Here is a 26,693-nt window from a genome sequence, read left to right on the forward strand (position 1 = left end):
TCAGCAGTTCCCGCCCCCATATGACGCTTGATGATGGTGCGTTCGGGAAATCCGGAAATTTTCAAACATTTTTATGTTGCGTTTGAAAAGTACATAAAATTGTCAGTGAACAAAAAGGTGTTATTTAATTTTTAAATATTCATTTTTTTCAGCAGATGTAAGGATTTGTTTTCTTAAATAAAATAGCTTTATTTAATTAATGTGGGAGCAATGTAAAACTATAAATCAACATTTTAATTTTAAGTTTGATTACGTGTCTTTTTTCTCACGATATGATTAGAAAAAGAGAGAAAAAAAAAAGACAGGTATTCACTGCCAAACACTGTATAATTGTACATTTAGTTAGGATTTTTATACCTATTGTAGGTAAAAAAAAATTCTTTATTTTACTGCTAGCCATATTTGGCTTTAATGTTCTTTTTATGATTCAGCCAGAATCCATTTACACTTTTTTTTATTTGATATTTATTTAAATTGCTGCTACACAATAAATAAAAAAGTTCAGACCCTGATTAACATATTGCATTTTCAGACAGAAGATGTATAATAATAACAAAAATTCAAATGGGTAGAAATTTTCATTTTGCCAACTAAAATTAAAGATGGATGAAAATATTCCTTGTAGTGCTGCTGAAACACATATACCTTCATATATGTTCATCTTGAATTCATTCTAAGTTAATTAAGTTAATTATGAAATGTATATATTTTTGGCATTAGCTGTTAAGTGATGAAAAACCAAGAAGGAATTGTTCATAATTTTGTTTTATCAAAGAAAAAAGACATATTTCTCCCTACCCACTATCAATTCATGGCAGGGGTTCTGACCAAAATAAAAATTTCCCTATAATGAAAACTTGTAATAACAGTGGGATACCCTTAATCTTTTCACATGAAAGTTACCATCACCATGGCTACCAATAAACACATCACTCAGCCATGTTTAATCTTTTCAGCATGATATTAAAAGAACTAATTATCATCACATTATACTGTGCATATCTTCTGACAATAATGGTTGAGGACTACAGCACAGGAAAAGGAGCATTGTCTCATCTGGATGACAATAGGACACTATTTTTCTTCTTTTGAATCACTTTATGTACAAAGGAACAAATTTCTGATTGAAGTGAAATACAAAATAGTAACCTTGCCAATATTACAGTCTATAGAGAACTAATTTGTAAGCGGATGTCCTCCATCCTTATTGGCATTGCTTTCCCTTAGTGGAGCGGCAGTAATGATGCATTCACTCTCCACATTAATTAGTCTGGAATGCATTTCAGTTCTGCAAACATCTTTCATAGGCATGCATGTGGGAGATGGAGAGACATGCCTGGACAGACATGGACTCATGGGGGTAAAAATCAGGGACGAGAAAAGCTTTGAGATGCAACTAATGTTTCTCCTAAAATCATTGACCAGCCCTTGGTTTCTAAAATAACCAAAAGCTAACATAATTCCATTAGGGTTAGGGTTAGGGCCAACGTGGAACTCAGCGCATGGAAAGTAGGTACAAGCATCTCAGTTTAAATGATTCAAAGCATAAAATCTGTAATCATGGTCTGAACTTTGGCAAGTTGTGCAGTAATAGCACAAAATAAAGGTTTGATTTGTGCAGAGAGACATAGCTCCTGTGCGTAATCAGTTTTAGCCTCACATAGTTATTGCATTAATAAAGACAGTTTAACAGCAGAGATAATTTAACTACATAATTTAATAAGAACGTTCTGAGATGTCTCATGAGAAAAAGTTAAAACAATTTAAAAGTATGACTGTTTTGGTTGCAATGGAATTCAAGTGCTTTTATCACAGTATAACAACAAACAACAAACAAACACTGCTTTTGAGAAAGATGGACAAATATGTCACAAACCTGGTTTTTAGGATGTGACAAATTAGCTTTTTTTTACGACCAGAAAAGGGGCATCAAAGCTGTATGCAGTGCACATGAGTATGGAAGACCATGCACCATTTTCTGAGGTGAATCAGGCCTTCTGCAAGGAAGTACAGAATCTGCTGACATTTGATAAGGTCATTCAGCAGACTTTTTCTCATCACTTGCTCGTTTCTCTGCTTGGAAAAATAAACTAGAATCCATTTTCAACATGAAAACAAAAGGGTTAAACAATATGTTCTCTCAGTCCCATAAGGGAAATTACTCAGTTTACAAGTCCAGGTCTCACTTTGGGTTGTGGAGAGGAGCAGAAAGAGGGTTAAGGATCAACTGGCTTCCTAGCATGTGATCCTGAGGGACAAAGAGTGAGCTGCTCTCCAGGCAAGAGAAACACAAAGCCTGACAGGAGAAACTTAGGGAAACCAAGACCCTTTCGACCTGTTTGAGAGAGGCCTTAACTGGACACTGAGGGAGTGAGAGAGAATAGCTGGAGGTGTAGAAACAGCAGCACAACTCTGACATTACATGAAGGTTTCCAAGTGTTAGAAGCATTTTATGTTTGTTTTTACTGATTCAATGCCGTATTATATGTCAGGGAACAGAGAAAGTAAAAGACCACCCTCTACTGAGAATAGTTCTTTCCAACAAAAATCCTTCAATTTCAGCACATGCACTGGATTAACCAGGTGTTAAACATAAGATCTTTTATTCTTTTAGTCTTTAATATTAAATATTGGTGTTATGCCATTATTTTGCTTTAATTAGTGATTATTAATAAATTTTATACCCACAATAAAATCAAATTGTTAAAGCCCACACAGAGCTGCATTTAATTTTTGAGCTCCAGCTCTAACTAGAATTTAAATCAGTTTTTTGTTGTCCAGCTCTTCGTGGAGCAAAAAATTGTGAGCCATGTGTTGTCTAACCTGAATCCACTCCCATGTGCAAATATGAGGTGGATTATGTTGGACACAAACTCACACAAAAACAGAGATGCACAGAATCACACTTGCCAGTGGTAATGGCTTTAACTTCCTCCTCTCTGCACTGGAGACTTATGTCTGGATTTAAGATGGAATCAACTTTCTTAACCAATTTTTTTTTTATTTGGAATATAATTCACACTACAACCCATTTCTTTTTCAATTGCTCTTTCAAAAGAAGAAGCCATTTCTAAGTGTTGTTTGTGTCACTAGGGGGCGATGTTACCATTTTCCCTTCCGATGTGGATTTCAGAATTCATTGCACACAAGGAGCTCTGGAGATGTGTGAAAAAGCTGCACTTCACTGAAAATCTGACCATCTTAAACGCAGACCAGCTGATTTTATAGTTATTACTCAATGGCTTTTTAATATGCACCAGTATAAAAGTATGAAAACAGCTTTTTGTTTTTGCATAATTTAGCATAGCTAATACAAAAGACCAAAATATCCAGCATCCTGATTTACTGTGTGGAAGATGATACATTCTGGCTTAGAAATACAAAATAATATAAAATAAGCATTTGCTTGTATTTCACAGCAGACTCAATTCTCCTAACATACAAACGGCAACAACAAAAAGTACTGCTTTCTAACCACAGCTGGGCCTGAGGTGATGGCATCTACATGGACACCAAATAAAGTATTTTGAGGGTTTGAGTTTATGTTAGTCAGAACAGTGTGAAAATCAATGAACTCCTTAAGGGGCTGCTGTGCGCTGATAGGCCTGCTCCTCTCCTGACTGCAGAGCAGGAATCAGTCAAGGATATTAATCTAAACATCAGTCATGCATGGGGAACACCCCACAAGGAGAATAAGCTTGCTCATCCATGCATCTCCTGAGGGAGGTATGAAGCTTTACGAAAGGAAGAGCTGAATGGTAAGTGTGTCAGGATATCATCTCGGGAGATGTGATGCAGGGTGACTTTAGGCCCACAGACAATAAGAATCCAAACTGAAGAGGTTGGGACCATCAAAACTTACTGGACCACATTATAATCTGTGCTAGAGGAGCGTCAAACAGAGCTGACAGCACCAAAGCCCACATGGTGACCAGAAAAGAACAACATGTGTTTCCTGTGCAAGGACAGAAGATTGCTTTATTTCTGAGTCATACACATCTCATTGCAACCTAATCCCCCAGCCATTCTAAGAGCCATCACAAGTACTCGTTATGTATTATAATTCAGGAGGAGTCAATTTTCTTACTACTTTCAATATGCTGCATTCAGTTTTTTCTGAGCACCATCAGATAATGTCTCTGCTGCCTGTTTCAGTTGCTCATACTGGGTTATTTTCCAAATGACAAGTGCTGCTCTCAGTTGCTCCCTTCATGAGGATACCCCATACTGACTTCTGGGCCTCAGCTTTCCACTCCACAGCTAATCTTCTGTTTCACAAGTGTCAAGTGTGCTAACAGCTACAGAAACAATGTTAACAGTCAATTTGAACTTGCAATCGATGACATAACCCAAGCTCAAAATCACAGGAGGGAGTTAAAATGAAACACCTGGAGACAGGGCAGAGCTGAGTGTATGTGGCCTTTTTTCCCATCACTTCCAGATTTGGTTACACAAAACTGAATACATTAGCTGAAAAATGTTAAATAACTGTAGAGTTTTCACTTGTACCCAGTCTTGTTATGTTTACCCCATATTTCAGAAAACCTATTGGTTAAGCTTTCCGGAGCTGTGACATAATGGTTTAGCTTGAGGCAACATCTTTCTGCATAAACTGTCTCCACCTCACTGAAGACAAGAAAACATGCAAGTCAACTTTCCCCCAAGTCAAGTTTTCTTCAGATCATAACACATTTATTTCCAAACCTATTTGTTAGTCATCCATGTTCTCTAATCCCGACAGCAGCAGAGAGAAGAGTGAACATGTAAAGAGAGACCAACAGCCTCATCGTAATGTTTAGACCACTCAGTCTGCTCTTGTATGCTTGAGAGATAATCAGAGATTATGATGCAGTTTCTTCCCAGGCAGAAAAATGACAAACTATCACATTTAAGAGAGAAGCTACTAATAAAGGACAATTTCAGAATATGGTTGCTTACATAACATTTTTTTTAGAAGTGTAACCCTTCATTTTTGCTTAGTTTCCTTTTTGAAAAGTTGGAAATAAGACATGACATCGACATGCAACACAGCAGCCTAGCTCATTTAATGCATGGACTAAATGAAATGGGACATCCCAGATTGCTTTTAGTGTAGTAATTCAGGATGAATGGAGAAATCCCAAGCATTACAGCCATGGGAGAATTATTTATCAAGTTACAGCCACTTTGTGTTAGATTTAAATTATAAATTAGATTTAAATGATAAATTATTGAACATGTTCAAGTGTTCAAAAGGCCATTTAGAAATGCTGCTTATGGAAAAATATGTTCTATTAATATGGAAAATAAACAGGAAAATTAAAATCTGCTCCTTCAGATTTGTAGGTTGTTAAAGATATTCAACATTGTGTTTTATTACTTTTAGTAACACACATTTGATGGGATCTGTGCAATTTCAAGGTTACATGTAATTTATTCTGGCCCAACAGAGTCTGTAAAATTAGTTCTAGAAAAAAAATATAAAATTAACCAGTGTTTACTTATTCAAACTACATCACTGCTGCACACTTAAACTTCATTATGAGTGAAGAAAAGCTTGGTTTGAGTCAACTCAGCAGTTTTATCAGTTTTTCTTCAGCATTATTTGCCGTTTATCTTTCCACAAACATCACATGTAGTGGCTTCATTCATTTCGGACAAACAAGAATTATTTCCCATGTAGACAGTTGGTGAGATGATGTATGAATACAGCATTATGAGGAAGAACAGGGTAGTGTTGATGCAGAACAACTCAGAGAGGAAAATTCCTGCTTGCACTTGCACTTGGGCATCTGAGGTTTACACAGGTAAAGGTCAGTTTACACTGAATATTTTTGTTGGAATTTGATTTTTGATTCTTGGGGCCTTCAGGCCACCCTTTGGCCCCATTCTTGAAAATTTATATTAACTCTTGTAAGATTTAGTCAAGATTGACATTACAGCTGCTGACACAATGTATGGAATTGCCACATTTGGAGGATGTTCATCCACTTTTATCTCTCTCAAAGGTCTAGAAACAGGTCTCTTCAGTTATCAGACATGCACAGACTAAAGGAGGGATACTACACATTGATTAACATGGTTTTGTCCCAGCTTTTTAAAAATGTGTTGCTGACATTAAATTCAGTATGAACTTATATTTTTTCATGAAAAGTTTGTTTTATTTTCAGCATTTAAATTTTTTTGTTTTTTGTAATTAATCTATTAGTTGACAAGAGTTGCAAATTATATTCAATTTTTATTTACATTTTGTATAATATGCAGACTTTTTAAATTGGTGTTGTATTTGCTTCTTAATTGACAGACTTCTGAAGAATTCCTCAAAGTATATTTAATTTGTTTTTCACAGCTTTTTCTGTAAATACAAATAATTTATTGTGAATGCAACAAAGCAAAAGCTAGACATAAAAGGAGGCAATGCAAGTATCATTTTCACTTGTACGCAAAACAAGCAGGCTAATTAACAACAAAACCTGACCTGACAAACCCTTCAGGCAAAGTTTGTGCCTGCAGGGTTATAGCACCTGAACTAATCACTGTAAAGCAGCAAGCACAAAGGGGCCACTGGTATCATCTTCTCAGTGAAAACTGTAGAGCTGAGCCGAGGTTCTGTAGACAAGAAAAATATTGCACAGAATCATTAAAGCAGAGGAAAAGAAATCACAGTAAACAAAGGCTGGGTAGTCTGGTGTCATCACTCATATTAGTGGGGATGTTGACAGCACTTTGTGGAGACCTGCAAGCTCATTTTCTCTCTCTGGATAAATTGTGGTTTACTTTCACTAACCCAAATGAAAAGTGGCTAAAAGAATTATATAGTCGTGATAAGTCTTAAGGTAACAGTGGACACTGCACCTAACAGGGACATTCTTGAGGAGGACAATGTAGAAATTGGATTGAAACAATCAGTGAAATAAATCACTTGAGTAGTTGATGCTGATCTGACCTTGATTTCTCTGTAGTGAATGCAGATAATGCAGAGAACAAACTGTCCCAAAGGCTTCAATTTGGCAAGACAGTGCACTTACACTTACTCTTGTCATCTCCACTAATAAATATAACACTGCTTTAAAGATGTCTTTCAGACATCTTTGTCATCAAAGGTCAAGCTTTTAAAAGTCAAAAGGTAGAGAAAGATGACTCATTAAATGTCAGCCTACATTGATGCTATACTTGCAGTGTCTAATTCACACCCCCACATGCATATCTAAAGCAACTCTGCCTCTTGGCTTAAACATTTCTTCATTATTACAAGATTTGTGCTTTTTCCCTGTATGCTTCTTACAGCACACGTTACTGCTGTTATGGATTTTGGCCAAAATCTGTTAAGTTTTTTTTTAATTTTATATATTTTATTATATGTTAAAAGTGTCTCTAATTGACAAACACATGGTTAAAAGACATGTAGGGGTATCAATATTTATCAAGCCTTACAGTTGGGGAGGGCCATGCAAACTTAGCATGCAGCTTACAATGATGAGGATGTGTATTAAGCGGAATTGCACATTCATAAATGTCAAAGTTAAAGTTAAATGTGGGTGGCAGATGAATATTTTTGCAGACTGGCTTTCAAGCTGGGTGGATGGAAATATTTAAAAACCCTGACTCAAGCCAAAGGTTAAATCCAGAGCATTTACTCCACTTGTTGCATTCGTAGCACAGATGAGGAGATTTCCAGGTTCTGGGGAGAAACAAGCTCAGTTTTATCAGAATTCAGAAGTAGTTTTAGTCATTGAATGCAACAACTTTTAAATGGGCTTGCAGCAGTAAAGGGACTTAATAACAGAAAGTGCAATTTGGTGATCTTTGACATACAGAGGTAAAGTATAATGAACAGGTTAGTCACATTTGAAATTATTCCAGGTAAGCTGGAAAAAAGAAAAAGGTAATTTGAACTACAAGTTACTTAATACACTTGCTTTGTGACAGAATAGATGCTGCAGATGCAATTAGGAAGTTCTCAGAAGGCTAGGTCATCTAATTTCAGAAATAATAAATACCATCTAAGGACACACCTTCGAAACATGGGGATCCTTAACTGAGACACATTATCTAGGCGTAAATTTGAATGAACAAACACAAATCCAATTAACACAAATCATGATTTTACCCCCTTTAGAGCCACTAGTGACACCTGTGCTTTCCTTCACTTTTTAAGTCCACAGAACAACAGAAAACACACTATTTCCTGTCAAGTAGCAACATCCTCCCAGACATAAGTCCAGTTTCAACATCAATATCTTATTGTTTGGCTAGTTTATAGTTAGATAGCTAACTGTTAGGTAACTATCTGAGTTACTTGAAGTACAATATGGTCTCTTCCTCCTCTTTACAGTAACTACTCAGCTAGCTTACCTTTAGATAACTTGTCCTGGGATGTGTCCTTCATCATGGTGTATCTATAACGTGTCAGTTTTCAATTCTGATTTCAAGCTAAATGTTTTAGTCTGTGACTTGATCCTCTACTGAGGGATAGAGACAAACTGGTTGAGCCCTACAAGCTAAGTAAGCAAACTGTTCAGTATGTGTGCTATGTGTTTCAACTCTTTATTTTTGCATAGAACATGCAATAGATTATATAGTAGAGATTTTGTTTTTGGCTTTTTATTATGCTTGACAAAAAAGGTTTTGCAAATAAAAAAAAAAATGTTTATTTGATAACAAAACAGTATCTGTTTTGATGAACAAATTGTCTCCAGTAAATAAATTTAATTTATGTGATCCAGAAATGAACTAATATTCCAGTAGTTAATACAAACTCTGCCATTTGCACCAACAGGCATGTTCAGATGTGACTTCAGTGAATGTGAAAAATTTGGTGAGTGGTGCCACTGTTACTGGAGATTTAAGTAATAGAAGGGAGCTCAAATAAATTATAATCCCCTTAAGAGAGGTAAGTAGAGTAGAAATTGCATGAAGATCTAAGAACAAACATATTATACACTGTTTTAGTAAAACCTTTATCCAATCAAAGCAGAGTTGTGTTGTCACTGAGGAGGAGCAACCAGAAGAGAGCAAGAGCAGCGCCTGACATGTCCTGACTCCAGCTGTTATATCCCCACAAGGCTTTAAAGTCATGTGACTTGTTGATGTTCTGTAGAGCTGCTGAAGGTTGGCGCATGCATCTTCCCAAGTCAGTGTTGCACAGCATCATGTTGAAAACAAGTTACTGAGCAAAAGAAGGGCTTAGCCACCCTCTAAACATATGTTTTGAGTCACTGATGTGGTCAGACCTCAAACCTAAGAAATAAAAATTTTGGTGCAATTTCTCTGACACAGATTATTGATGGGCACTGGGAGATCACTTAGGTTGTTTGCATCCAAGTGCCATGGTTCACTTCCGGTAGAAGATAACCTTCTCCCTTCATGGAAGGAGAAGGGTGTGTATCATTTTGACAAGTTTGAAGGTGTAGTTTGTAACAAAATCAAAGGTCAATGTCAGAAAAATGTAATATATCTTTAAAAGCTATGTTTCAATAAACTAAAATTACTATTATGTTTTTATTCTCTCAGAATGAGCCATTTATATCTACATGCCGTGTGCCCACATACATGGAAGCAAATAATTAAGAATTAGATTTTATTGCACTTTTCAAGACGCTTACATTGAATCCATTATTCATTCACAGTACATTCATACTTTGCGATGGTAAGCTACCTGTGTAGCCACAGCTGCCCCAGGGCAGACTGATGGAAACACAGCAGCTAGCTTGGGTCAACCGCCTCTCCGGCCACCACCAAATATTCATACAGCAATGATGCTGATGCTGGAGGCAAGAGGGGTGAAGTGTCTTGCCCAAGGACACAACAAAAAATTGCAGGATTTGAACTACCAAAAATGCTCTACGTACTCTACCACCTGAGCCACTGCCACCCCCAAGCTGCTATGGAAGCTATCATATTTGAGCCACCATTTTTACTAAGGTGTCTCTGCATGGACAAACATGTCTGTGTATGAAGTGAGAACCTCTGAGCGTTAAAACTGTGGTACTGGTTTTGTTTGAAAGGTGCTAGATCATCTTTGCCTTTGAAAGACACGAAGTAAAAGACAGTATACATGTACACAGTTTTGAAGTTGTTACCTGTAGCGTCATTACTGCTACTGAGTCCACTGGATCCACACGCGAATGAAAACAGCTCGTCTCTCCATCCGCTTCTCACTAGATGTAGCTGATGTTTGTGTGTTGGTACGTTTATCTGCAGGTACGTTTGATGACGATTGTAATTTTTCATATCATCATCATCCTATTTTTCTTTTGGTATCATGTAGTAATGTGGTAGTTTATATTGTTTTTTTGTGATATGTTCTAGGCAGCCTAGACAACTGTTATTTCCACATTTTAATCCTGTCCTTTTCTCCCTTTTTTTTTTTTTTTTTCTCTCTTCCTCTATCTCCCTCTTAGGTTCGGCACTGACATATAAAGACTAAAGAAAATAAGATTACAATAGAAATAATAAAAATATCAAGGGCAGCCATGTATATAACATGTCTCCCTTGGTAGAGCAAATCTGTCAAGCAAAATATGGCACACAGACCACCGTTCTGTATGTTAGGATGCTGGACAGGACAGGGTTAAAAAAAAAAAAAAAGAAAAAAAAAAAACATGTTTGTCTGGAAGAGTTTTGGCAACTGACAGCCACATCCATTTACAACTGTGCTTGTCAGTAATTCTCACACACTGAATCTTTAAGTATCCCTGGGATCTTGGTAATGAAGGGACAGGGATTGGGAAGTTGGCTGTAGATTGGGTACAACTTTTCTGATGGTAATGTTGCTGTACCTTACTTTAGTCATGACGGCATGAGCGCTAACTTTATCTGCTGGTTGTTATGATGGAGAGGGAGAACCCATTGGGTTATCCCCCACCAGACCAGCAGAGGAAGTTTGAAGTGCTGGCTATCCTTAGTACCTGATGAATGGCAGTCACATTTGGCAGAGCTGTGGTTCGACTCGGAACAATCACAACAGTGTTTGAGTTGTTGCTTATCTCTAAATATGGAGTGATTAACTGTGGCTTGTATGTTTTTGTTTCTTTTTTTTCTCAGACCAGTGGCTCTCATCCTGGGTGGTTCAGTCATCGGTGACATTGTGCAAACATGCATTGGATTTCATTCTGATATCCTTTCTATATCTCTACACTGCACCTGTTTTTTACAACTATGAATGAGAACATCTCAGGTTGGGACAAAAACAAAAAGATTTTCTGTTGCAAGCTGATAAAAGAAACCAGAAGAATAACTATTCCCATGTTTCTCTGCACTTTCAAGAATTATTTTTAACGTTTTATCTTTGCTGATGAAAGTTTTCCCCATAATTCTTTCACTAACTTTAATGTTTCAAGACCAAAGGCTGTTTGAGATTAGCTGCCACGTTTATGCTTTCCCCACAAATTCCATAGTTACTTCAGCATGACAAAAATACCTCATTTTAAATGAATAAGTTAATACCACATCCACCTTCTGCGTTTGTTCTATCATAATTTAAGTACTTAAAAATTTATATTATTGCTGCTCTCAACAGCTGCACTTATCTAAACTAAAACTCACTTCCACTTTGGGTTTTTGGCCATTTTGCAGCATAAGTATAGTAGAATGTCAGCATGGTTTAGTCACTGATTGCTCATTGCATGCAATCATTAGCATGTGTTTGCATGCTGCTGCATATCAACTGACTTGTCAGGGTTTCAGTTTTACATCCCGGCTTTCAGAATTACCCTCTGTACTTTTTGGAGGAGCTTTACTTGGCAGTGATCATAAGGCAGTTGGCGTTATCCCTTTCTAAGTAGATTCTATATAATCTGGCATCTGCTATTTTAATGCAATTCATAATTGTCACTCTATATTTCAGCGTGATGCTTAGTTTGGTTGTATGCAGTGATGAGGCCAGGGCTTACATGGAGCACATCAGCCATGTGTGTTTTGAAGTCACATAAACCTATTCCATGTGTGGACTGTAGGGTTTTCTGTGAGCTGGACTATGAGCTTTAGTTTTCTTTGTGATGTTTGTCATGGAGCTGTGTGTGACTAAGCATGACTTTTACACAATGACTTTTATCACGGATTAAAAAAGATGATCAGTTGTCCCCATGAAAACATTCTCCATAACAGAAAAGTGGACATATTTTAATTGGCAATTAAGAAAGGTTAATAAAAAGGAATTTATTGGACAGGTTCCTTCACATCTTTCTTTAGTCAGTGGAGATCAGACATCAAAGCCCTCCTTCAGCACATCATCAGTTAAACAGAATTTCTTTTACAGCATTTACTTTATGCCAGAGAAACACGTTAGCGCTGCTTGAACCTTTAGTGTTACATCTCATTTCCACATGTGTTCTGCATGTGACTCAACTAAAAGTTTAGTCTGCAGAAGATGTATGAAGCTCCACCCTCTGGTTTGGTTTCCCTCTGGACTTTACTTCTGGTAAGTTGAAATATTTAAAAGCTTGCAGTGGATTTTGGGGTGAAACTGCATGGTGTGCCAGTACATTTGATAAATGTATCCAGAGGGAAAAAATGTGCTAACAAAAAGCATTTTCTCATGTTGAACATGGTACTATACTAACTGTAACCACAAAGATCAACAGATTGTACTTGACTTCATTATTTTCTCATGCATGAATGACTTGTATAACTGAGGTTTGTTTGTAAATTAAAATATATATCCTGTGACCACTCATTGCTCCTTAAATGTGTTTTCTTATTTGTAGAGATTTTATTCAGGCATTGTGTTGGGACTGTTTTCAAACTGACATTGATTTGGCTAGGTTTGTAACATCTTTTGGGTATTTTGTGATGCATTTTGATTAGTATCTTTCAAAGAATAGTTCACTTTTTTATATATTTATGTGTGTTCCCCTGCAATCCTGCATTGACATAAGTAGATATATATAATGGATGGATGGGTGTTTTTTCTTTGAAAAATAGTTATCTCAGTAAAATGTGTGCAGAACTGTATTTTGTACGCAATTAGATTATCAGACATTCTTTGTCAGTATCTTCGTTTAGAGATCAGTGAAACAGTAATGAAACTTGCAAACACAGAATTGCTGTATCATAATAAAGATAGCAAGAGCACTAAGCCTCTAATAACTGCATTTATCATAGAAAGCACAAGAACAAAACAACCTTCCATGTCCATGGGGTTAGTTGGATGGAGGTGGTGGGGTTTAGAAAACTCATTTTCCCCAGTACACAGAGAAATGAGGTTCTTTAGTTTTTAACAGTAATGTTCCTGTGCAGCTGAAAGCACCTGCAGGGCAGTCGGGACTGGATAGCAGCCAGACAGCAGCAATAACCTTCAAAGTTTGTGGATAACACCGTGACTGTTTGTAAAAATGACTCTTTTATTAAATCTCCTCTGTTTTGTTCATAGTTTTATATGGATTTAATTAGTTTTCATCTTTTGATTCCTTCTCTTTTTGTCTGTTCCACAGAATTTTAGAAAGTTTAGGTTTAGGCATTGTGTTGATGCCCTAAGAACCTGAACTTTTCACAATTTTCTCCCAAAGGTTTTGTCCATCCCTTTTCTTTTCTCCATTTTTTTTTTTTTGAATAGTCATGAAGGTACAAAATACTGAGTGGTGACCTACTCTCCAACAAATATGATAGGGAAGGAATCTAATGTATATGCACGAATTGCATGATGGTTCACTTAACATTGGAGATGCTTTGTTGTACCTTCTTCCCTAAGCTTGCTAGTGCATCCTTACAACATTTTACACACAAGACTGTTGAACAACAACATTTTACACTCTGACAAAGTATAATATTCCAACTTTGTATCTTGTCTACCAACAGTGTGAAGTGAAAGTTTTTCTTAAATGCTGTCTTTGATAATGCCTTTTTGTAAACATGCAATGCATTTAAATGTTAACTGTGAAAAAGAAGTGTGAGATACCCAGTGTAAATAGAGATTTTATGAAAATATAGTATAGATCTTAAGATTCATGTTGTGCCTTGGCTATTTTATTAGTTTTGTTTGTGTTGTCTATCTGTCAGAAATGGTCAGCTGAATAATACAAACAGAAAAATATTATCATACATCTTGTTAACTGATTATTTGAGTGAGTTCAGTATGTTTATTCCTTTTAAGAAGATAGTGCTGAACATAGCACTTGTAGAGAGGAAGAAACACAAACATGGCCTGAAAGTGATTTCTAAAAGCTGAAACAGTTGGTAATAATCAGAAACAAGGGTTTTAATTGTTTCTTTTTCATGCAATATAAAGAGAATATGTTGTGTCACAAGATCTAGTCAGATGGTTTATCTTATTGTCCTGAAGATGTAAGTGGCTGAGACTATGCATCTCAGTCCCAGGCATTACAGCTGAAAAGGTTCCAAAGTGCTAATGCATGTGGATTTTTCTGATATGCCTATTAATGGTTTAGGTTAGTATGTTGTGTTGATGGTATTGTTGGACTGCTCAAACTCAATTCCACATCTCTTGATTGTACACATTAATTTTATTCTTGAAATTATATTTTAACTCTTTTCTCCTTTCATTTCAACTTTATTGTCAACATTACAATTTTATTCTTAAAAGAGAGAATAAAATCTCAGTTATGCTTATCTCTGCTGTAACTTTGAGAGTTGAGTAAGATAGAGAAGGGTCTTATGACTCAAAGACAAAATACATCATCCTTTTAATCCTCATTTCCATTTGCTACATCTCATACAGTAAGCACATGAACAAGAGAGTGCAACATACAGAGTCCAGTCACTGAGCATATCAAGAGTAACTTCCCAACAGAAACAAAGTCCACAAAGTTCCCGGAGCTGTCTTTGTGGAGGAAGTCTTTGATCTCTCAATGCGTAGGGACATGCAGTGGAATTGCTGGACGGAGAACACAGTGTGTACAACTCTGCTTGCAGACAGCTGCTAATTCACAGTTAGGTTAGAAAAGTGCACACAAGATACTGATCCTGTAAGTAGCTTGATGAAGATTACTGTATTTCTACTGTAGTTGTTTATAATACCATAACACGTAGTGTTACAGAGTTTGATGTAAAACAGCAGTGTCTATTAGATGTAAAAATAAATGACATGACATATCAATATTCACAACAAAACTATTTGGATTGATTTCACAATATCTACAAATTCACAATTAGTCAACACCTTCAGAGCAATTAGAATTGTTGCCATTAATTATTGTTCAGTTGATCTAATAATCTACGGCTTTCTACTCATCAAGAGATTTGCATCAATGCTGTAGAGGTTATGTTGTATAAAACATAGAATATTTAATGCTCTACTAAATAGCATAAATATATTTATATAGTATTTTACTCTTAATATACTGTATCTCAGTGTATAGGATGAAATGTTATTTGTTTTAGTGACATTAACTCTGGCCCTGTGAGGAAAAGACCTCATGAATAAAACAATCATAACCAAACCTGAATGACAACAGTACAGTTTTATTTATCAAAACCCCTCAGCAATGCAAATAAATAAATTAAAATAAATAAATACAAATAAAATAAAATCAGATTTACCACACATTATTGCCTAAGTTATATTTGGCCTAGAATGTTATATCTGCCTCTTACAACTGTTGATTCACTGGGCATCATTGCCTAGAAAACCTTAAAATATAACTTAGGGAAATTTTGCTATTAGGCTAACAAAATGCAAAGTGCCCTAATAAGCATGGTGTACAGATGCATCTTATATCAGTTATTTGTGGTAAAATGAACTCACCTGCTATTTTTGCTCCATTAAATGTTTGCATGCTGTGGCAGTTCAGTTACTGATCTGAAAGTTTGGATGGTGGCGATTCTGTTGTAGTTCAGCAGAGGTTCTGGCTGTGCAGTTTTGGAAGTGTTTTCTCTTTTTGGTTATTCACTGACATATATAAACGTAATCCCATACTGAACTAAGTGGAAATAAATAGCAACGATTTGAACAATTTGGTCCATTTATGACATACATCCAGGCTGGTGATTTTTACAGTGACACAAAAAGTAATAAACTTATCTAAAAGTGCAGAATCTTTGAAAAGAGCTTTACCTCCAATCACTAATGTCTACATATACATTTCACCAGATTTTGATATGGCCTGGACCTGTGTAGTGATGTGCATTATTAAAACTGGTTGTGTTATCCACTAGATGAATACTGTATTTTTGAGGCAAGTTATTTTACAAATGCCTTTTAACGACTAGGCAGCTGTTGCTTAAAGCTATCTACCTACAGTACATCTATCTCATTACTCAGAAGAATCATACATAAACATTAGAGCGGTGTGTCATCAGATCCTGAATTAGATGCAGCCAGCAGGCTTTAGAAACCATCAGCAGATGCATGATGAATCAGTTTATTTGAGACAAATTATAGTCTGTAAAAAGGGAGAGGTTGCAAGAACAGAGAATTGATTCAGTGAATGTGTTGGATTCAAAAGCTTTAAATTGTCAGCACCATGGCATCTATTCAGGGATGTGAGGAAGTTTTTATTGTAGCTTATTAAACAGGGATCTGGTTCATTTTTAGATATTTTTGATAATCTCAATTTCCCTTTGGGATTATTGCAGTTTCTCTTTGGGATTAATAAAGTATTTTTTAATGTTTTTGTAATCTTAATTCCTCACATTAGTAATGCATGTTCCAAATGTGTCATTAAAATAAGTGCAGAAGTTGAGTTACACTGATCCTCCCAACATGTCTACCAATTACAACAATTAATCATTATGAAATGCATAAAATAACTAGATATTTAAGATTCTTAAGATTTAAGATTTTATAAATAAAAACCTGTCATCTGTTTCCTTGCAAATGAGGGAAAACACTTCCAGAACTCTGATCATGCTGTAAAATACAAGCATTCGTATTAAGAAACAACTGGAATTGTGTTTATCCTGGGAGTTATGGCAGAAAAGTGATAAGTGACCTGGATAAACTGCAGAAACACTGACACTAAGCCCTATTTTTCTATGACAAAACACCATCATTGAAGGTTGCAGAGAGCAGACATACATGTGTACAGATTGTCATGCATAAACCTATGACTGATACACTGTACATGAAATTAACAAATCTTTAGAGGCCACAACACAATGAACTAATTTTTCTAGGCTTAACTTACAGTTTGACAAGATTAACTACATGTTTGGTTCTCAGGTACAGCATAAGAGTCATTAGAGTCTATAGTCAAAATAATCAAAAAATGTCCAGAGTGCATCTGGAAAATAAGCAGCAGAAATAGCTAAACATCTTTATAAACATGTACCAAACTCAAGAGATAGATACAGATTGTTACACATGTATACAGATGCCATTTGACAATTACAAACTGAAGTTGAAGACACTGGTTGCAGTGGAGATACATCTGGTTTGACTCTTATCACTTGTTAAAGGAATAGGCTTGAATATTATGTGTCCAGGCAATTAATTTAATTATTGAGAAACTGGGCAGTTTTGGTACTGATTTGCTAATCTCCAGTAGCAACAGTGTCTCTGAAAATTGTTTATATATAATGTTTGACTTCAACATACTGGCTTTGTTTTCTACTACAAAACACAAAACCAATAGACAATCAAATCAACACTAATACACTTTACGCAACAAAGTGTAAAAGAACAGCTTGGATCTATGTCTTAATTATGCAGAAAAGCAGGACGTTTATGAAACGGCTACAGCAAATGAAAAAAAACACAAAAAACAAAAAACAAACAAACAAAAAAACAGAAACAAAGGCTTCTGGATGCCTGCTCACAAAATACAAAATAAAAGAGGGTCCTGTGTGATTTAATTAGATAAAAAATTACTGCAATTTACATATCCAAAAAATTATACACTAAACATCAATTCAGAATTTGACTTAAGTCTGAGGTAATGGTGGTAGTTTGTTATGACTGCTTAGCTCATGAAGACACCGCCTCGTGAGTCAAAACATAAATGCACATGATAATTGTTTTGGGCTTAGACTGGATCCTTTAACCTCTTTGCTTCATCTCACAGGCAGAGGTCTGTTAACATTAAATTGTGATGGGCAGTTTTACACTTTTGCCTGTACAGAGCCTATAGATACCAGTAAATGTTTACATGTAACATAGACACAGGCCGTTGTGCAAAAGTGTACAGTAATGTCCAAGCTTTTATCTTTATGATGAGTGTATTTACCAAGGCACATAGCTTATCTGTCACTGAACATACTCAGCCAGTTAAAACAATAGAAATCAGTGGACTAGAAAATGGACCGGCAGCCCAGTGAGACTGCATGGGGACTGCTGAGAGTCAGCCTGAGCTAAAGGCCAGACACTGACAATTATTAATGATTTTCCTGTAAATTTATCCAGGCTCCCCCCAACTAACACAGCACAGTAAAACAACCAGTGAACGGCTCTGCTCAGGTTGTCTGAAGCATCAGTGTGTCTGTGTGCGTGTGTGCACACATGTTGTCAACTCCATGGATGTGTCGGCGCCTTATCACTAGTAATGAGCTACAATGGAAAACTTAAAAATGCATGCGTGCTCCAAAAACCCAAACATGTCAAAACATGGTGAAAGCACAGTTTGACTACTCCACAAAACGGCAAGCAATCAAGATACAGCAGAAGGAACACTCGGTTACTTACAAAAAGGGGGAACAGGGCCAGAGCTAAGTGTGGAGGGGGAGAAAAGAAACGCTACACAAACACAGACTGATGGGAGAATATGCTTCCTCCAAGGTCCACTACTACATGTGAATCTAATGCACGTTGAACTTTGCCTTCCATCTACACAGACGTGCAAAATATCAAACGCTGAGAAAAGACACACACAAAACATGCGCGCACACACATACACACACATTATGATGTAATGGACTCGGCCTTCTACAAACCTTCCTACCCTCCAAAGCAAACCGGATAATTTGGTTAGATTCAGTTTAGGTTGTTTGCCTTCATGATGGCGGGCTTTCTGTTGACGTATGTTGCCCAGTAGCCTAAGTTGAAGATGAAGAAGAGAACTGGGAAAATGATGCGTGATATCTTGTCCACTTTGCTGACGCGGTTGTAGGATTTCTTGGCCTCTGTGTAGGGGTCATCTAATTTATGCAGAAAGGAGTGTTTAGCCGGTGCTCCAGTGGCGCTCTTGGAAATGGTCGTCAAACCTTGGTCTTTAGCCACGTTCATGGCGTAGGTGGTGCCGACTATGTTGAAGGTGTTGTTCGACTTTTTGGACAAAGTGGCAGATTCTCTTCTCTGAAAAGGAAGAAGTGATTAAATGTTGTCAGTAGCGAAGCGCTAGACTAAACAATACTTCCATTTGAACTCATAAAGAGGAAATAGAAGCAACACCACGAGACACGACACACACAAGAACAAAACAAAAGCCTAACCATATCTTTAATCCTGGCCATGTTAGCCTGAAACGGTTCCTGAAAAGAAAAGTAGAAAAGAAAAAAAGTTTACCAATTATATTAAAATTACCCAAATTACATAGTCTATTCATCAGTATCTAGCTGAAAGAACTTCTAAACAATTTACACTCTTAAAAATTGTCAAATCAAAACTACATCAGTCAAATCTGGATTGCCGAAAGAAAATATCATGATAAAAAAAATATCATGACAAAAATGATCAGGTTGGTCAAATTAAGAACGTAGAAATGAGAACAGCTCTATTTGGCATCGTTGCAGAACCAGGCTGGACTGGCGTCTGTTACTGCTCACAGTAGCAGTAACAGCTCAGAGCAGGATTAGAAACAAAGCAAAAAACAGTGCCTGAAAACATGTCTGACAAACTGTATCAATGAGAGCAGCCAGGCCTCTTCAGGCAATCAGCTTATGATAAAACAAACACAACAAAAAAGGCTGCATGTGATAAAGCAAGCTGGAGAGTCTGCTGTCATGATTTTTCTGTCTTTCATTTTAAAATCACAGATTGGTTATTTGCTAATTATGTACTCTCATATACCCAAACTTGCATCTTTTAAAGGTCCTGTCAGCCTATCGGAGCGCAAAGTGCCTCACATGGTGGATGTGGGGGAGCAAGTAGGGCACTGAGATTGATTACCGAGCAGACTTTTAGTTTCCTGGGTGTCACTCAGTGTGTGAGTTTGCACTCTGGTAATTTCCTTCGCACCATTTATCCCCACTGTGGCCACTTTAAACTCTGCAGCGGAACTAAAACAGGGCATGTCATGTAACAGAAGACTCATCTCATTTGTTTAATTTCAGCCTCCCTGTCTACTGTCTCCTTGCAACTTAAAAAAAATCCTTCAAGTATTTTGAGGTAAGTCTCAATGCCTTGAATGTCACCTTGAGGAGAGGGTGCTGAGGAGGGTGGAGGCATACTGGAGGAACTAAACTGGACTAAACCTTTGGTGTTTTATTAAACATCACTGGAAATCCTGATGAGTCACCTTTACAACAAGGTATAACTTGCAACAATCATGCATGTACAGATTGAGCAACACAGCTAAACATGTGGGTAGTTTCCCCCCCAAATGTCTCAAAATCTCCTGCAATATTCCTCTGGTGGTACTCACGCTTGTTTTTTCTTATTTATTTTTTTTTAACTTGTTCTGTCCAGCATTGTAGCAAACAGGATAACAGTCTGGTTGCTGTGTTGTGCCAAACAGATTTGTTTTACCAAGGGAAGGTTTATGGGTATAAGGCTCCTCTTGATAATCTGATTAATTTATTATTGTTATTTATATACTTGAATTATGGAATCTATGTAATCTTGCTGGACCTGACCGGAGGGGACAGAAAAAGGAGGAAGACAGCAAAAAGAAGCAAAAAGGAAAGCAGAAAGAAGAACGAGGAGACAAAAACTGATAGAAGACAATGACCCTTCAATCCAAACTGCTGCACTTGTACTTGTACACTTCTTACAGCTTTTACAAAAAAAAGACATTAATCAAGAGTTCCTAAATAACAAGCAAATCAAAAAACATATCACAAATGCATCACAACAACCAAAGTAACAGATACTCACTCAGAAAAAAAGAAACCAAAGTATCTCTTAGTGAATAAACCCACTAGACAACTCAATGACTGTGTCACCATGCAGAGGATGAGATGAGTGTGATCCTGTAAATGTGACCACGACTCTACAGAGGCTAGAGGCCGACTAGGACTGCCCAGCAGAGACCCAGGCCATCAGCAGAAATCCTTGAGCACGAACCTAAGCCACCCCACCACAAAGACCGCCCCGGACCCACCCAGAAGGTGGCAGAGGAGAGCCCCAGCCTGAGCCCCTCGCGGTTACAGAGCCCAGGACCCGGCAGGCCAAGATCAGCAGTCGCCGACCCCACCAGGCACAGGACATCCAGGGCGGTCAGAGCAAAGGGCCCAGGGCCCAAACAGTCTAGCAGCAGCTTCACTCCCCCCCCCCATAGCAGAGGGCCTACACTGCTCAGGAGGACCAGGCCCCACCAGATAACAACCCGGCGTGGACCAGCACCCACTCCGATGTTCCCGCCACACGCTCACGCTTGTATTGAGTTCACGTGCTGCCAGATGTGTGTCAGTCACAGATCCAATCCAACTTTATTTATTAAGCACTTTAAAACAACAAAGTTGACCAAAGTGCTTTACACAGCCCTGGACTTAAAAACGATTTAAATAACATACTAAACAGCATAAAAACAATAAATGGACTAGCAGCAGTAACACACAATAAAACAATAACAAAGAATAAATGAAAAAATAAAAACATTTAAAAACATTGAAAAGGTTTGCCACTCAAGTTGTGGTAAAAGCCAATGAAAAAAGGTATGTCTAAAGAGAGGATTTAAAAGGAGAGTGACTCGGCCTTTCTAAGATGCAGGGGCAGTGTATTCCAGAGTCTGGGGCCAACAACTGAAAAGGAGCGATCCTCTCTGGATTTCATCCTAGATTTAGTGACAATTAGCAAGGAGTGATCTGCTGACCTGAGAGAGCGTGCAGGAGTGTAGGGCTGGAGCAGGTTGGACAGATACTGTAGGGTGAGACTATGATGACATTTAAAAACAAATAAAAGAATTTTAAAATCAATATAGAACGAAATAGGTAACCAGTGCAAATTCTATAGAACCGGTGTAATGTGCTCCAGTTTTTTGGTGCCGGTTAAGAGCCGAGCTGCAGCATGCACGACTGGCATCTGATTGACAGACAGACAAAGCCTGGTTCATTTCAAAATTGTTCAAATTAAATTTGGATTACATTAAAAAAAGATCAATGATCAACAGCCAAACAGTATCGTAAAGCTTTCCAATTAAGGGAGAATAAATTCTGTCTAAGAGGAACATCCATGTTAAAAAAACAGCTGTGAGAACAAATGCTAAACTTCAGGGTATCTCTACATCAGGAGTTCAGTTATAGAAAAGCTGCAGCGAAGATATGAAAACATGTCAAATAGCAGGTAGATTCAAACAAAGATTATATAATTAGCAATTAAACAATCAATGAGACATAAAATATGTATGTTATGATTGTTTATTAAAGGGTATTATTACCACTGTGTGTTATGGTTTGTGATGTGCTATCATAGCATATATATATATATATATATATATATATATATATAGCACATCACAAACCAAGAACAGATGAAAGGGGTTTTGGACTAAAAACATATTTAACCATGTATTTAACTTTATGCTAAACCATTTTTGACCTTTGAAAGCTAAATTTTGTGTGGTAAATGTTCACCTTTTTGTTTGATATTTTACTTTGAAATAACAATACAAGTAAAAAATTAAAATAAAATCCTCCAGGATGAGAACACTCTCCCCCACAGAGCCAGGATCATCACAGAGTACCTCCAGAATTTGGGAGTAGAGAGGATGTAATAGCCTGCTGTGAGTACAGACCTCAACCCAACTGAACTCTTGTGGGATCATCTTGTGTGGGCTGAATGTGCTGTAGTGACCAGCACATCCATGCTGTGTGACCTTCAACTGGTTGAGGAATGGGGATGCCATCCCACAGCAAAATATAACTAGGCTGGTGGCCAGCATGAGGAGGTGGTGCCAAGATGTTGCAGCTGTGTATGGATCTTCCACACATGAACAAAGTGTAAAAATAGCCAAAATGTGTTACTTTTTTCTTATTACTGTGGGGGAGAGCAATCATTTAATCCACCAAGAAACTCAAAAGAGTGAAAAGCAACAGGGGGATATTGCAGGGGATTTTGGCACATTGTTTTGAGTGCACTAGGCACATGTTTAGCTGTGCTGCTCACTCCATTAATGCACAACCTTTATAAGTTGCTGTAAAGGTGACTAATCAGGCTTTCTAACAAAGTATAATACAACACTAGTTTGTGTTATTAAAGAGGAGAAATAATGAAGCAAACACAAATCCCCTTACTTTTTGTTTATAATATGCAAGCAAGGACACATCACTGCATCCTTTAATTCTGAAGTTGGTGATGCACGTTAATCCTACACTGTAAGTTGAATATCATCCACATTGCAGCAAGCATATTTAATAGTCTTTTGACAGAAATAAAGCAGTAGGCTGCAAAAAAAAAAAAACAATAGCTAGATGATGCAGCTGTGCAACACATCATTTTAGCTGACATCGGCTTTAATGGCACACTGAAGCGGAGATATTTCATTTTCTTAAATGCATGTCACCTCATCTCCTCTGCTCACATCCCTGGTGCGAGGGAGCAAATGTGAGGAAAAGAATCAAGTATGTGTAATTCTATAAATGGGAAAATGGGAGTGATCCACTTTCAGTGCTCCCAATTTTTTATTAATTTAATTTTACTTTTGCTTTAAGCCATGCTTGGAATTTTTTCTTTTTCTGTTTCATTTATTTAGTCTTCTCTCCATTTTATGAATTAGCATAACTAATATCCTCTCTTCCCCTCCAACATGCTTCACAGTGGATGTCTTTCAGCACACAGCTCTTCATGAAATGTTTGGTTTGCTCGTCATCATCAATATTCACAAACACCTACCAATGCAGAGAAGCACTATTTTTCATATGCAACACAACATTAGTGCCACTAATACAAATATAACTCACAAGGAGGTCTTTTAGTACCAGATGTGGAATAATTATAAAAAATATGTTGACTTTTTAAGCACTGAGCAAGAAAATGTTTAATAAAATACATTAAGTGTGTTTTCTCAGGGCAACAGGGAGAGAATGATCCTTCCTCTGCATCGACAGCAAGTCTTGTCAAGCTAACATGGAGGTCACACTGATGCTCCCAGATAACCCGATTCCTTTTCGTCTTACCACTATCAGAGTGATGGCTTACATCAGCAGGAAAGCTAATTGCTACAATAATGTGTCATATGACCTTAATCATAGCTCAGTGAACTCTTCAGTCTTTGGCATTAAGAATGTTCTTTGCACAGTAACCTGACAAATGAGCTTTACAGAGTGACTTTCTGTTGCTTCTTAGCCAGGCTGTCATCTACAGTAATTTATATGGTCTAATTATTGGGGGAACTGTGGCATAGGGCCTTATTCGTGTTTTCATGAATCTAATGTGACACAATGCATAATTTACTTTTTTATCTAAGATTCCTGTTTATATTCAAATGTATCTGGTCAGCTGCAGGCCATAAAATAAGAAGAAAAGCCAAACAAAAGAAAAAGAAACTGTGAATACAATGCATCTATTGACCTTGTCTTTGTAACTTTAGCAAGTTGTTGCTTCTGAGTTTGATTAAGTATCCTGGGGGTAATTGCGCCTCGTCATGCCCCACTGTTTGGAGCTCAATGTGTGCATGTGTGCATGTAGCTGAACCTCGGGACAGTCTGTCCCCCTCCATGATTGGAGATGAGGTGTTGGCATATTTAATAGCTTCAAGTATGTGAGCGTGTGTGTGTGTGTGTGAGAGAGAGAGAAAGTGCAGACTGCGTTTATGGAGCAACAATGTCCCTTTGTGTCCTTGATTGATTGTATTTTTGTAGTGGTGCTTGATCAACCCAATTTATTTTTGAGACGCTTGCTGTAGAGGTGGCCCAGCATAATCTCGTCACTGCATGTTGTGTTACATGTAATCCATCACAATTTTAATTAAAAAGTGCTTTTCAATTCCAAATCATTAAACACTCACTTCCCTTTCAGTTCTGCTCACATTTTCTTTCTCCTTTGTTGACTTCTGTGTTCCTGATAAACCCCAGCAGAGTTTAGGCTGACTGGTCAGATTTAAGCCCTCATCTTGTTTTTGTTTCTCCTTACAAAAGGTTGGTGTTTCATCAGTCAAAACAAGTTTCTCATGAGGGTAACAACCAACTGTGATACCAGCTCATAAAACAAATGTGTGAAAAACTTCTAATCTAAAAAGCAAAAAACAAGATCCCTCTAGAAATGCTGCCTTCACTTTGTCTTTTCCATTGCGTTTGTAAAACGACCAAAATAAAAACTGTATTTTCCCTACAGACAAGCAGAACAGCACCTGCTAGAAGCCGTGTATTTTCCAGAAACTATTGTGTCAAATAGTCTGTAGGTGTAACCATTTGTGTTGCAGGTGTGGGTGAATTTGAAATCGTGATAATTTCTTGGCTCCAGCAGAGAAAGCTCCTGTACAATCAGCCAATGCTTCTGCCTCTGCTGACGCAAACAGCACATAATATGTCACACAGCAGTGTCCAATCATGTGTCACGGAGTGGCAAGAATTCATAGGCTTCCCAATCAAAAAGCTTCCCACCAGCTAATTCCTGAAGTAATCACACCTTCAGCTGGTGAGGGGAAAGTTAATTAAGTAGAGGGCTTGTCAAAGAGATGAAAATGGCATAGACTCTAAATTAGTTTACATAGACTGGACTCCAGCTCATTGTCTGATTCCTGTTGTTGTCCGCATCCCTGATGATTTATTGAGCTAGAAGCTTTTCTCATAGAGTTTCTGCTTTTAATTTTTTTATCCATATGTTGGAGGAAAAAGTATGAGAAATCCGTTGGCTTTGCTTTCCAGTCGTTTTATTTTTGCAGAGTGAGAGTGACTTGTCGCTTTCTGTGACCCCGTTCTTTTTATCTATCATGACAACTGCATGCTCAGCACAGCCCCTGAGAATGCAGTCCAAGCTGTTGCCATTAAGACGAGCCATCAAAAGGAGAAAAATTATCCCTGCTGACGGAAAAGTTCCATGGCAGCAGTATGCATTTCTGCCTGTCACTCTGAAGACCCAATGTCAAGCTAGAAAAAAAAAAAAAAATAAATAAATAAAAAAAGAGTCTGGGGAAGGCTGCACTGATTGTGTCAAACAGTTTGTACATATGAAGCAAAAAAAAAAAAAAAAAGATTTTTGACACTATCTGCCACAGCAGAAATAACTTTCTTCTGATATTGTGTCTCTGGCTGATAAGCATTTTTATGTGCTATAGCAGCAACGCAGCAGCACCATTCACCACTGACACAGTTTGATAAGAGATTCTCATGTTTTTTTTTTTACAAGCATCCAACAAGGTCAATCTTTCAGTGCTGTCTTATTTTTCATAATACCACAAATTAAATATGATTATGAACAAGCATAAACACAAATGTACAGGTTATAAACAGAAAGGTTTTTTCTTTTTAGCTGTTTCTAGCCGAGCCTGACTGAGAACCCTGGAAGACCAGGCTGTCTCAAGCAGGCTGTTTTGGCTGCTACTCGGTACCGATTAGCCCACTCTGTTCTGACTGGCTATTTGGAAGATGCCCTTTTGCAGACTTCTGCAGGCCACAAAAATGGGAGAAAAGTCCTAAAAACAAGTTCAGTAAATCCTAGATTTAATGCTTGAACCTGTTCTGAAATATGATATAATCCCAGCAACGCAGAAGACAACCTCGGGACA

General features: G+C 37.4%; 1 protein-coding gene across 2 annotated transcripts in view; it reads right to left on the reverse strand.

The window, feature by feature from the left end:
* Window positions 1-14,604: 14,604 nt before the first annotated feature.
* gabra3 (gamma-aminobutyric acid type A receptor subunit alpha3) overlaps window positions 14,605-26,693 on the reverse strand; it is a 101,278-nt gene continuing 89,189 nt past the window's right edge. The window contains exons 10-11 of one of the 2 annotated variants that reach the window (XM_042009189.1): window positions 19,303-19,341; window positions 14,605-19,165 (exon numbers count right to left, since the gene is read on the reverse strand). In XM_042009189.1, the coding sequence (XP_041865123.1) occupies window positions 18,845-19,165; window positions 19,303-19,341 (360 nt within the window). In that variant the 3' untranslated portion in view covers window positions 14,605-18,844. The remainder of the gene's footprint in view (window positions 19,166-19,302; window positions 19,342-26,693) is intronic. The other variant, XM_042009190.1, reaches the window with a different exon arrangement.

Source organism: Melanotaenia boesemani, chromosome 15 (assembly GCF_017639745.1).
Source record: "Melanotaenia boesemani isolate fMelBoe1 chromosome 15, fMelBoe1.pri, whole genome shotgun sequence".
In the NCBI taxonomy this organism is placed as follows: domain Eukaryota; kingdom Metazoa; phylum Chordata; class Actinopteri; order Atheriniformes; family Melanotaeniidae; genus Melanotaenia; species Melanotaenia boesemani.